Source organism: Mobula hypostoma, chromosome 11 (genome assembly GCF_963921235.1).
Source record: "Mobula hypostoma chromosome 11, sMobHyp1.1, whole genome shotgun sequence".
Taxonomy (NCBI): Eukaryota; Metazoa; Chordata; class Chondrichthyes; order Myliobatiformes; family Myliobatidae; genus Mobula; species Mobula hypostoma.
The window spans coordinates 37,975,605-37,990,029 of NC_086107.1; the positions used below are offsets into that span (position 1 = coordinate 37,975,605).

Sequence of the window (14,425 nt, forward strand, 5' to 3'; positions counted from 1 at the left end):
TCAGTTCACCTGTTCCTATTAAGGTAGAAGGAGTGCTTGATTGTCTTGAAGTGAGTTTAAGGTCTAGGTCCTCATTCCTTGGACTTACAACATTCTACTTTGCCGAAAATCTCCATGGCAAGTGTCCTGTTTCGATCAGCATAAACTGCAACATCCAATTTATTTTGAGTTGCAGCGGGAGCGTTGACCAATAATTGTGAACATTACACATAGCAGTACAGTGCCCAGATTGGAAAATGTCGCACGGAAACTACAGCAAAAACAGCTGAACAAATCATAAACTTGTAGAAGTATGGATTACGTGTATAAGAAAGCGCTGGCTGGCCGTGTTTACATGATTTGCAGAATCCCACAGCCACTCGCCACTTGGGCTCTCCGCCCAGGGACTGGCGTTGTTGGCGAACCTGGACGCCGCCCAGTTATCTGTGTTGGCGCACGCGTACTGCGCTGGCTGGGATAAAACATGGCTGAGGCTTGCTATGGAGGAAAATGTTAAGCTTCTCTGTTTGGAGCTCTGATATTCACGAGGAATGACGAGATTGGCTGATTACTTCGTGGTGGTCGGTTACGACTCCGAAAAGACGGGTGAGCAAAGAATAAAATTGAAAAGGATGACTTTAACCATGCGTGTCCATCTCGTTTCTGTCGGCGAGAATCCTTTAGGCCGTGAGTGGTTCCAGAGCAGCTGAGTTGATTCAGTGGGCAGAGGGTGTATACTGAACTTCGTTGTTAATAAATTACAAATGCTTAATATAAACTTTATTCAGACGTTCTCTATACGCTAGATGTTGATGTTTGTTTTTATTACGTTGGTGATTGAGTCATTCACAACAGCGAAAGAAACATCTGCTATCCAGTTCTCAATGACTAATTATTCACGCGTAGAGTAGCTTTGGAAAAACAAAAGCATATTTGTGTTTTGTAACTACGTCAGAGTCTTGAGTTACACTTTTCTCAACAGTTTACGTGAGTAATCAGTAAAAATTGTTCGTACAATTTATTTATCTATACAATAAATTACAGGGTAAGAAACGGTGTAGTTCCCAAAAAACACCAGCCTGAATATATTCTCTTCAACGAATACAACTGAAATATGGTCTTGTGTTAGCATCATAAAATAACACACTTCCCTCTGCATAATCCAGAGACTCCAGTATTTCATTGATTTTTTTTATTACATAGTTAGCTGGTGAAATTTCCCACAGCAACAGCATTCTGCTCTGAACAGAACAAGAAACTGATAAATACTGTAACCTCCAAACTTTTCCCACTATCTTATGATGCTTTGTACTTTTGTTTCTAAGAAAGCTTAAATTGTGGAGCATTTTCTGAGTGGATGTGGGCCATCTACATTTTTAATCAGTTTGAATGACTAGACTTATTAAAAAAAAATTCTGCTGATTCCAGCATTTGAAAACAGAAGTTACGTTATGCAGCCCAAATTGTTGTGTTCCTTTTTACTATCTTTCTTGAATTGATGGAAGTGTACAGATTAAACCACTCCTTTCATCAATTTAAAATATTCCATCATTTTGGAGATTACTTGAAAGTATTTTGAAGATTAACTGTACAGTTTTTAAATTAAATGAGATTCACTTGGGGGGATAAACTTCTTCAAATTAACCTTAATGCATTTGGCTGTGTTTAAAAGGGACAGTTTTGGGCATGTGTATATATTTTTATCTTGATCGTATTGAATAGTTCCAAGACAAGGCTTGACTTTATCTTATTTTACTATGTAATCTTCTGTTTGAGCTCTTTGTAGTGTTTGTTCACTAACGGCTGAAATATTGGTTAGGAAGTTAATGGAGTACGCATCTGATACAACAACTATAAATTAACAAGAAAGTTAATTATAATTTAAATTGTACATCTATTATATTTTGAATTTTTGGAAAATAGCTGATGCACTGATTTCTATACTCTGCTCTACAAAATATATTATTTCTTTCCGTGCTGCTTTAGGAATCATATTTTTAACATCTATATTCAGAGTGAAAACGGTAACAACCACCATGTGTGCTGCCAGTGAAACTAATTAAACACCTGTGTGATTTGTTCACTCATTGTTTTGACATCAAAATCTATGCAGAGAAAAGGTGTGGCAAATAAAACTAATTGAGCAATTGTGATTTGTTCGCTCTGGTGTTTTGCCGTCAATTGTGGTTGAGTGACTGGTATTCTTCCTGTCATACCTTGATCATCAATGCCACCACAACACCCAAAGGAAAGCCTTTGCTTCCGTTCCCTTTAGGTTGTCACTGACTACTTCCGGAAGATCTGGAGGGTTTTGGTGCAGCCTGGTCAATGAAAGCTACAATTCATAGTTGTAGACTTGTGGTTGCTACTCGAGCTCAATCTCCATGGCAACAAATACAGTAGATATAATTTTTAGTACATCTTTGAGATTGTTTTGAATTCATTTTTCTGCAATTAGCTTCAGAAAATCTTTAAGATTGAGAATTCAAAATTTAGCATTGAGTAAACCTGTTAAATGAAGAAAAGCTTTTAATTCTTCCTTGCTTTGTAAAAAATTTTGACTATTAATCCTATTACACCACTTTCCATTGTCCTGTTCTTGCATTATTTTCTTAAAATCAATGCTGGAATGATGTTGTATATTCTTTTTCCCGTCAATGATATGTATATTTTTCAATTTGAATCTGTAAGATCACTGAAGTGGGGATATATTAATCAAGGTAGAAAAATGAAATTTGTGACTTTTCATAATTTTGGTTAAATTATTTTTGTATGAAAGATGATTTAACTATCTTTTGGACATTTTACCTGTATCATTTTTAAAAATTGCAGTTGAGTGTGATTTTCAATACTTAGGTCTGGGCTGTAGCTGTGGAAAAGGAAACAGTTTATGTTTCAGGGCATAACCGTCGTAATGATGCTTTGAAAACATTTTACTCCAAAAAATGGGCACAGTGAGGCAAATTATCTTTATTTTTGCTCCGTGATTTGTTCTTTTACATAAGAGATAGCATGTCTACAGATTGACAAAGTGACTGGTGACATTGAAATTGTATTTGGTAAAATTATTGATGGTATGCAGGCAAGCTAAGGAAGTTTCTTGAATGAGCTGTCACATTAACATTTGGTTAACAAAGTTATGGAGGCTATTAGTGGTGAGCCCTTTTGGTGGGATAGCATAATCGAAAGGAAAAACAAATGCTAAAACTGCTACAGATGAGTTGTGTTAATTGGATTATTGTGGAATCGAAGACTGTATAGTATGCAATGAATGCTTCTGTCTTTGATTCTGAGCTGGCTTTGTGTAATAGCAGTCCAGTTTATCCCACTTCCCTGCCCTTTCCTCATAATTTGCAAATGTTTGCACCTTGAGTAGTTTTATTTATCTTGTTTTCTTTGAATGTTATTGAATCTGTTTCCACCAGCTTTCTGGCTGGTAGTACATTCCAGATCTTGTTATTTATATGTTAGAAAATACTAATCCTTTTTAGATTCTTTTGCCTGTTTCCTTCATCCTATCCTCTAGTTCTTGACGCACCCACAAGTGGGATCAGTTTCTTCTATTTGTGTTGTCTTATTAATTTAGATCTCTCCGTAACTCCTCTTTGAGGAACAATTGTATCTTCTCTCTCTATGCAAACTGAAGTTCCTTGTCCCAGGGATACTTCAATATTTTTTTCTTCATGCTCTCTTTGGCCTTAGCACCTTTTCACAAGTGTGGCCCCAATACTCTAGTTATGGCCAAACTGACAATTTGCAAAGGTGTTTTATAAAACTTGCTTGTAACTTGCTCGTGTTCTCCTGTTTATGAAGACCAGGATCATTTTGTGCTTTTAAATTTTTCTCAAAGATCTACAGTTTTAGAACATAAAACAATGCAGCACAGGAACAGGCCCTTGTGCTAAACTAACTAAATTGCTAATCAAACGACTAAACTAATCTCTTCTGCCTACACAATGTCCATATTCTTCCACTTTCTTCACATTTACGTGTCTATCTAAATGTCACTAATGTTTCTGCCTCTACCACCACCCCAAACAATGTATTCCAGGCACCCACCACTCCCTGTGCCTGTGTATTGAAGGGGGGGGGACTTGCCCCTCATATCTCCTTTGGAATTACCCCCTCATCTTAAGTGTCCTCTGGTAGAAGACATTTCACACCATGGAAAAGAGATATTTCCTGTCTACTGTATTTAGGCCTCTCATAATCTTATTAACCTCTATAAGTTCTCCCCTTAACCTCTGCTGCTCCAGAGAAAACAACTCAAGTTTGTCCAACCTTTCGCTATAACACATGCCCTCTAATCCAGGCAGCATCCTACCAAACCTTTTCTGCATCTTCTCCAAAGCCTTGATATCCTTACTATAAAAGTGCAACCAGAACTGTTCACAATATTCCTGATGCAACCTGACTAGATTTTTATAAAGCTGCAACATAATTTCCTGACTTAATGCCTCAATTCATAAAGGCAAGCATGCCATACACTATCAATCTTCGTATCATCTGCAATTTCATCATTTATATACAATTGCAAGAAAAAGTTTGTGATCCCTTTGCAATTACCTACATTTCTGCATTAATTACTCATAAAATGTGCTCTGATCTTCTTCCAAGTCATAATAGTAGACAAGCACTATCTACCTAAACAAACTGCACACTATTGTACTTCTCGTCAATACTAAGTACAGTACACCATTTAAACAATCACAGTTTAGGTTCAAATATGTGAACCTCTGGGGTAATGCCTCCACAAAAGCAGTTTGGAGTCAGGTGTTTCAATGAATGAGATGAGAATTGAGGTATGGGTTGTTGAGGTGTTCTGATGTATAACGCAAAGCCAGGTTACTGAGAGAACTTGCTCTTCTCAAGAAAGATCTGTTTATGTGCACCATGCCTCAATCAGACTCTCAGAGGAACTTGGAAGAAGAATTGTAGAGATGCATGAAGCTGGAAAAGGCTACAAAAACATTTCTAAAGGCAATAGATCTGCAGAAATCTCTAGAGCCTACTAAAATTACTGTTCATTTGTCCACTATAAGAAAAACACTGAACAAGAATGGTGTTCTTGGAAGGACACCACAGAGGAAACCACTGCTCTCCAAAACAGAAACATTGCTGCAAGTCTCAAGTTTGCAAAAGACCACCTGGATGTTCCACAGTGCTTCTGGGACAATGTTCTGTGGACAGATGAGACAAAAGTGGAACTTCTTGGCAAAAATACACACCACTATGTTTGGGGGAAAAAGGACACTGCGCACCAACACCAAAACCTCATCCTAACTGTGAAGCGTGGTGGAAGGAGTGTCATGTTTTGGGGCTGACATTTTACCAGAGAATGTCAGGGTAGCAGTTCTTCACCTGAAGCTTAATCAAAAGCAGATGGTGCAACAAGACAATAATCCAAAACAGAAGAGTAGATCAACAACGGAATAGTTTAAAAAGAAGCAAACCTGTGTTTTGGAATGGCCAAGGCAGAATCTGGACCTTAACCCAATTGAGATGCTGTGGCATGAACTGAAGAGGGCTGTTCATGCAAGGTATCCCAGAAATATTGATGAACTGAAACAGGTTTGTATGGAGGAATGGTCTAAAGTTCCTCCTCGCCATTGAGTAAGTCTGATCAGCAGCTACAGGATATGTTTGGTGAAGGTTATTGCTGCCAAATAAGGTTCTACCAATTAATTTATATTAGAGTTCACTTCACATATTTTTTTCCAGCCTGGACTGTGATTGTTTAAATGGTGTACTCTAATGTCAAGAAGAAGTATAGTTTGTGTATTATAAGTTTAGACAGGTTGTGTTTGTCTATTATTGTGACTTAGATGAAGCTCAGACCACACATTTTATGACTAATTAATGCAGAAAACCAGGTAATTTTTTATATTATCTGTAAACTTGTGTTTTCTATGGTTTAAGTCTAATTTTAACTATTGGTCCTTCATTTAGTTTAAATGCCTGGTGGAGAATAATGCATTCAGCGTTTTAAATCTGTTAATACTTTTAGATCCATGAAGACCAGCTAATGTACTCTGCATGACCGTACTCTGAATTATTTTTGGGTGTACCTAATCTTGCAGTATCATTGGAATTTTTGCTTTTTTCTAACCTATTCCCCCATGCCCATCTTTAAGAGTTTTCGTGTTTCTGTGTTTTTGTATCATAATTGATTATATCCTTGTTCTTTTCCTTGTTATTGATTTATATGAACTCTGAAGGTGGATATCAGCAGCTACTGCCTAATTATTTTTATGGACTTCCAGCATGCATTGCTGGTAAGGAAACAAGCATTGAGCAATTTTTTTGCTTACAGTTGGGCTCAACATTTGAAGAAGCATTCTTGGTATAGTTGAGATTGGCTATTTGTGCAGAATCCAACTTCATTATGTATTTTAGTCATAATTGACATGAAATATATTGAGTTCAACTTGAACAAGTGTATGACTGTCCAAGGACAATCTTGTTTTGTGGTTGGAACAGCATTTGCTTCAATTGGTAATGCATACTTTCAATCAGTTACCAGGTAGGGTTGCAATAGAAATAGCAACCTTTCTGTAAATAAGGGTTCCAAAAGCGAATTCTGGAATCATAACCGTTTTCTTTTGAGGAAATATAAAACAGTGCTTTAATGATTCTTTCTTTCGTTGAGGCACATCTCTCTCTCTCTGCATTAAGTATTCTAAGATTTTCAGGTTCAGGAAAAATGGCTTTAATCAATGGAATGGATAATGTTGGGAAAGATTAAACAGAAATATACTCTTCTGATGCTACTCTTCAAAAATATGGTTTTAGATAATTATGTGGTATTGGGCACCAGATTACATCTGTGGCTTGGCTCCAGTGGTTTCCTTTGCTATTTTTTGATGTTGTAGAATTGATGCAATTCTGTTCTGTTTTTAAACCATACTGATCTTAAAGCTTGAACACTAGTTCAGGGAACCACTCAGCCCAGCAAACTGAGCTCGTTCGGTGTTACTCCATTGCCACAGCTTCTTTCTTAACCTAGATCCGCATTTGGAAGTTTGGTTGATTGCCGAGCTTGGCAAAATGTTTGCAGCCATTTTGGCTCCAGTTGAGAAGCCTTGATCAGTGTGCAGTTGATGTTGTCTCCTCAGAATGCTGGCTTGTATACTCCAGGGTCCGAATGGAAATTGATTAGATGTCATGATCTGGTTGTCTGGTTCAAAACACTGAGCTGTTTAGCAGTAGAAGATCCTGATTGGCTAGCTTCGAGGGAGGTCCATTGGAAGTGTTTGCTTTGCTGTCTAGATCCTGAGATTACTGGTGATTTGTTAATTGTTGACGTTGTTTTCTCTTTTCTCCGCTTTTCTCCGTAAGGGTTCATATACCAGATCTATGTCGATGTTTTTGTTGATGGATCCTTCTAAATCGAACCATGCTTTGAGAAATTCTCATTCTTTTCTTATTTTCACTTGAGTCTAGACTCTGACTGTCGTCCAGTTGAAGTAGATCTGCATTTGTTTTTGCTTTAGAAACGAATAAGCCTGGTTTTAACTGGTGTAGTTTGGATGTCAGTGATGCTGGTTGTTGAGTTGACAACTGTAGAAAGGGGGATAGGCTGGTGCAATTTGTACAAATAATCACAAAGGTCTTCAACCTATCATGTTTTCCTGATTGTAAAATTTGTAGATAGTGAGAAGCAAAAATCAACAATATTGTGGCTAGCCTCTTGGAGTTTCCTTGTGGGACCATTGATATTACTTTAAAGCCGACTACATCATGAGCCCTTTTTAGCAACCTCCTTGATTTGGTTTTCATGTTGCATTATACAATGTTTTGATTTGGTGGAAGGTAATGTTTACATTTGATAGGAGCAGTAAATTGAGAAAAAAATGTAGACAATGTATGATATGTAAGTGTTAAACAGGAACAAAAAATAAAATAGCAGTGTAGTTCAGCAGTTAGCTCTGCCTCATGGTTTCAGGGATAGAGATTCAATGCTGATCTTGAATGCTGTCTCTAGGGTTTGCACATTCTTTTAACCACATGGGTTTCCTCACACATCCTAAATAGTTGATAGAAAGCTAATTAATTAGCGTAAAGTGTGCTTTTAGTGTAGGTGAGTGGCAGAAGAATCAATAGGAACTTCATGAGTATCTGTAGGTGGGTTTAATGGCAGAGGTACAGGAAAAAGAAGTGTGAGTGGTACTAACAGGAATTTATTTCAACAAAAGTAGTAATTTTTTGGCCTTCAATAAAAGCTATATTAATGTTTGCCAGTCAGTTTGTGTTTAAACTCATTCTGTTTTGTTCAGTCAATTTGATACTGGATAATCAGGCAGAAGTTAACCATGACCATTAACTAAGTATTTCAGTTCCTGTATTTTTTAAATCATAAAAATAGTGATAAAAAACACTGTTAAAATACATCCAATTTACTAAATGTCTTTTGAGGAGGAGATCTGGGATCCTGATGCAGATCCACAGAATTGTGATTGACTCTTAATTGGCCTCCCCCACTCAGACTATTCAGCAATAAAGTTTGCACTGAATTGGACACAGCAGAGTAACTTTCAAGTGAGTTGATCTTGCAGGTCCTCCATGTCCAAATTGGGAGTGAAATCCCGCAGATGAATCAAGCAGAAATTTCATATGGCTGTCCTCAGAATCACACGTGGGCCACCACATCCTTGTGTCCGCACAGTTTCCCCACTTTGTTGTTACAGTCAAGCCAGGGATCAACCCTGCTGCTCCCGGCACGCTGGGTGTACTTGACACTGCTTGATACAAGACTACATGTATGCTAACAGGAAAAATGCTGTGCAGTAAACATAATTGAGTCAATAATCAATCAATCTTCTCAAAGATCAGTAGTCCAGCCCCGTTTAGTTGTGAATTATTGTGGAAGAGCCATTGAGTTTCCTTCTTGCATCCACTTCCTGAAGGGATGGTATGTGAGTTGTAATCTAAACCTCTGAAGTTGAGAGGCAGCCATGCAATTTGTTGCATCAGCTTCCATCCAATGCATAAGTAATATAGTATTGAAAAATTCAATTTCTGCACTATTTACTACTTCATTTTTGGATTATATAATTTTCTGCACTATATGGCTTTCTACAAAGCTCTGATGTTTATAATACATTCAGTGGCAAGTAAAACAAACAATATTAAATCCATTGGTTTCTCATGGGTATAAAGGATTCTGCAGATGCTTAAAATCTTGAACACACAAGGTGCTAGAGAAACTCAGCAGGTCAGACAGCATCCATGGAGAGGAATAAACGTTTCGGGCTGAGATACTTCATCAGGACTGGAGAGGAAGGGGGCGGGGGAAGCCAGAAATAAGTTGGTGGGAGTATAAGCTGGTGGGTGGTAAGTGAAACCAGGTGAGGGGGGAGATTGGTAAGTGAGGGGAACGTAGTAAGTAGCTGGGAAGTGATAGGTGTGATAGGTGTAAGAGACAAAGTTGAAGAAGGAGGAATCTGATTGGGAGTAGGGATAGTAGGAGGGACACCGGCGGGAGGTCGTGGGTAGGTGAGGAGAAGAGGTAATAGGTGAGCTGGAATGGGAATCATGGGAATGGAAAAATGGCGGGGGGGGTGAGATGGGAAAGAGAAATTGCTGTGTTTGAGAAATTAATGCTCATGTCATTAGCTTGGAGGCTACCCAGTCAGAAAATGAGGCATTACTCTTCCAACCTGCAAGTTGTTTTATCATGGCAGTAGCGGAGGCCATGGACTGACATTTTGAAATGCTGAATTGAAAAGGGTGGCTGCTGCTTCCCTTCCATGTTCTACTGTCCTCTGTCCTCTCCTATCAGATTCATCCTCCTTCAGCCCTTTACCTCTACCACCTATCACCTCCCAAATTCTTTCTTCATCCCACCTCCCCACCCATCCCTCCCCCTCCACTTGGTTTCACCCATCACCGACCACCTTTTCCTCCACTTTGTAGTATGGCTTCTGCTTTCTTACTTTCCAATCCTGATGAAGGGTCTTGCCTGAAAGTTGACTGTTTATTCCTCTCCATAGATGCTGTCTGGCCCCTGAGTTACCAAGTCAGAAACTAGCTTTCTAAGCTTAATAAGGATTAACTTGTGCAATCATATGACAAATAAGCCAGCTCAGTCAAAAAAAATTAAAGTCAAAGGAATGTTGCTCTGAAGTTAGTTGAAGCAATAAATTCAAGTGGCGAACTGTTTCACTTCACAGCTCATTTAAAACTGAGGTTTAAAAAAAAAACTAAAGATTTTAGTTCCTCAAAAAGCACAGGGCAAATTAAGGGTTTATGGTGTTTCAGTCATTGTTCAGAATTATTTGAAAATGTTAATATAAGGAAACTAAATGGAGTCTTCAACAAATTTGGAAAATGTATGATAGTTAGGAAGGATCATACTTTGAACAGCCAAAGGAACGAAGTTGGGGAAACATAGAAAACCTACAGCACAATACAGGCCATATATAACCATATAACAATTACAGCACGTAAACAGGCTATCTCGGCCCTTCTAGTCCATGCCGAACGCTTACTCTCACCTAGTCCCATCTACCTGCACTCAGCCCATAACACTCCATTCCTTTCCTGTCCATATACCTATCCAATTGTTTTTTAAATGACAAAATTGAACCTGCCTCTACTACTTCTACTGGAAGCTTGTTCCACACAGCTACCACTCTCTGAGTAAAGAAGTTTCCCCTCGTGTTACCCCTAAACTTTTGCCCCTTAACTCTCAACTCATGTCCTCTTGTTTGAATCTCCCCTACTCTCAATCGAAAAAGCCTATCCACGTCAACTCTATCTATCTCCCTCATAATTTTAAATACCTGTATCAAGTCCCCCCCCCCAACCAAAGAATAAAGACCTAACTTGTTCAACCTTTCTCTGTAACTTAGATGCTGAAACCCAGGTAACATTCTAGTAAATCTCTTTTGTACTCTCTCCATTTTGTTGACATCTTTCTTATAATTCGGTGACCAGAACTGTACACAATACTCCAAATTTGGCCTCACCAATGCCTTGTACAATTTTAACATTACATCCCAACTCCTATACTCCATGCTCTGATTTATAAAGGCCAGCATACCAAAAGCTTTCTTCACCCCCCTATCCACATGAGATTCCACCTTCAGGGAATTATGCACCATTATCCTAGATCCCTCTGTTCTACTGCATTCCTCAGTGCCCTACCATTTACCATGTATATCCTATTTTGATTAGTCCTACCAAAATGTAGCACCTCACACTTTGGCCCACAAAGCCGACCCGAACATCCTTGCCTTAGAAATTATCTAGGGTTACCCGTAGCCCTCTTTTTTTTGAGCTCCATGTACCTGTCCAGGAGTCTCCTAAATCAGGGGTCCCCAACCTTTTTTGCACCGCGGTCCGGTTTATTATTGACAATATTCTTGCGGACCGGCCGGCCTGGGGTGGGGAGGGGGTAGAGTTGCCAACGAACAAGAGTAGCAGTCAATTATGTTGTGTTTACCCCAAGAAAGACTACCATGACCATGAAGCCTTGCCCGGGCACCTGTGTGCGCATGCGTGACGTGTACATGCATGTACGTGCCGATTTTTTTTTTCTCTCTACAAATCGTTTTTGGTGATTCGGTTTGGGGGATGGGGCGGTGTTAATCATGACCGGAATATAGGTGATAAGTGGCTAATACACTCAATTTCATTTCTAAAAGGGTTTATCTAACGAATTTAATATTAAACACACAGCGCACATTTTCCTTGCATGAATATAGTGATAAGTCAATTATCAGGGAAGGACAGGGGAGCTTGGAGTAAGTGTTGAACGAACATCCGGTAGAAGTGGTAGAGGCAGGTTCGATATTATCATTTAAAGAAAAATTGGATAGGTATATGGATATGAAAGGAATGGAGGGTTATGGGCTGAGTGCAGGTCGGTGGGACTAAGTGAGAGTAGCGTTCAGCACGGACTAGAAGGGCAGAGGTGACTTGTTTCCGTGCTGTAATTGTTATATGGTTATGTAAGTCACTTATAAGTCAACAGCATCATAACACTTTAAGTAACATTCGGATATTAAATGCACAGCACATGTTTTCCCCGTATGGACATATGAAATCATTGCAACACACCAATATCGCTGAATCAGTGGGAGTCCTGGGCTTGTTTCCTGCAACAAGACGGTGCCATCGAGGGGTGATGGGAGACAGTGATACTCGAAGGGGGTTCCTTATGTCCAGTCTATTCTGCAACTTAGTTTTCGTTGCATTCATTGCAGAGATATGTTGGAAATGGAAGCAACGTTTTCAGTGCTTTCGTGGCTATCTTAGGATATTTAGCCTAGACTTTGATCCAGAATGCCGGCAGAGATGTTATGTCAAACATACTTTTCAACCCGCCATCATTTGCAAGCTTGAGGAGTTGATCTCCTTCCTGCGCTGACGTGGATGACGCGCGGGTAATGACCTCGCGTGCGTTCAAGCTCAACAGTGGGCGTGACAGGGAATGAGGAAAGATGCAGCTGACTTATATCGCCAAATCATATCGTTCCCTCGCGGCCTGGTAGCACATACTTTGCGGCCCGGTACTGGTCCACAGCCCGGTGGTTGAGGACCGCTGTCTTAAAAGACCCTTTCGTATCTGCCTCCACCATTGTTGCCAGCAGCCCGTTCCACGCACTCACCACTCTGTGTTTATATAAAAAAAATACTTACCCCTGATGTCTCCTCTGTACCTACTCCCAAGCACCTTAAAACTGTGCCCTCTCATGATAGCCATTCCAGTCCTGGGAAAAAGCCTCTGACTATCCACATGATCAATGCCTCTCATCATCTTATATACCTCTATCGGGTCACTTCTCATCCTTCGTCGCTCCAAGGGAAAATGGCGGAGTTCACTCAACCTATTCTCATAAGGCACGCTCCCAATCCAGGCAACATCCTTGTAACTCCTCTGCACCCTTTCTATGGTTTTCACATCCTTCCTATAGTGAGGCGACCAGAACTGAGCACAGTACTCTAAGTGGGGTCTGACCTTTAGATGTAGATACAAAGGTTTGCAACATTACCTCTCTCCTCCTAAACTCAATCGCACGATTGATGAAGGCCAATGCACCATACACCTTATTAACCACAGAGTCAACCTGCGCAGTGGCTTTGCGTGTCCTATGAACTCGGACCCCAAGATCCCTCTGATCCACCACACTGCCAAGAGTCTTACCATTAATACTATATGAATATGAAGAGAATAGTGCATTTGGTAGTCTTGATTAGACATAGCACTAAGGTAATTATGAACATGACAAATCATAACCACAAAATATACTTTAGATATTAAATTCTGAACAAGCCAGTTCATCTCCAAGCTTGGCTAGATAACAACCTTTAGATGTAGATACAAAGGTTTGCTGGAACTTTTTTTTAAATGTAGGAATGGAAAACTGCCAATTTACTCAAAGTAATCCAAGTATATAAATTACATGATCAGTCTTGTACAGCTTGTTTTAAAAAAAGAAAGCTGTGGTCAAAACATTTCAAGATTATAACTTCATGGTTCGTAAAATCAAGGCTTTTCAGTACTGCCGACAAAATTTTAAAAATACTGTGCAATTTGTCCAATTGCTATATAATCAGTAAAACTGAAGTTGATATAAATGAACTTAAACTTAATAACAATACTTTGCTATTCTCCCCACAGAATACATTAATGTATTTCAGAAGCCAGCAATATAGAACCAGTCATTTAAATTCTATCTATATTAGTGCTTTTCCCCTGAAAGCACCCAATCATCTAGCCACAATGATTCATTTTTAAAAGAATTTATAGACTCCAGTTTAGAAGAGCCTTGGTCCACAAAAAAAAGTTGCATACTGTTCTTGGCAACGAATTAAACCAAGCTCTCTTTAAACAGAAAGCATCAGCATCCTTGCTTCTACAACAGTGTACAAGACAACATTGCAGCTCCAACTTGAAAAGGAACCCAATGAACAAATTTCATTGCTGCATTTGTCTTGCCAGTTCTAGCAATTAAAATTGTATCCTGTGTAGAAACTGAAATTGCAGTTAAACTAGGTAGCACACTTTAATGATGACTGAGAATTGGAAGAAAAGAACTGCATGTACTGGAAGTCTGAAGTAAAATACAGAAAATATTGAGAACATATTGAGAACACTCAGTAGGTTAGGTAAGAACTGTGGAAAGGAAATCAAAGTTGATGTTTCAGGCCCAAAGAGCTTTTATCATTACTTTAATAATGACTTCATGACCAATTGCAAATGGTTTACAAAACTTGCCCAGTTAAAGATTCAGCTGGAAGAAATGCCTTTGCTGCATTCAGGGCTGTCAGACATTTTTATCATATTGAATGAATCAATCTAACTGAAGATTTGTTTCAGTTCTCAAGAGGAACCTCAGATGGAACATGGATTACTCTTCTGGCTGAACATATAGTGGTGCTAGAAAGGTTGTGAACCCTTTAGAATTTTATCTATTCCTGCATAGATATGACCTCAAAT

At 39.1% G+C, this 14,425-nt stretch overlaps 1 protein-coding gene across 2 annotated transcripts in view; it reads left to right on the forward strand.

Moving 5' to 3' along the window:
* Nucleotides 1-239: 239 nt before the first annotated feature.
* Nucleotides 240-14,425, forward strand: part of sbf2 (SET binding factor 2) — a 569,459-nt gene continuing 555,273 nt past the window's right edge. For both annotated transcript variants that reach the window (XM_063061848.1, XM_063061849.1), the window contains exon 1: nucleotides 240-585. In XM_063061848.1, coding sequence (XP_062917918.1) covers nucleotides 531-585 — 55 coding nt within the window. In that variant the 5' untranslated portion in view covers nucleotides 240-530. The remainder of the gene's footprint in view (nucleotides 586-14,425) is intronic.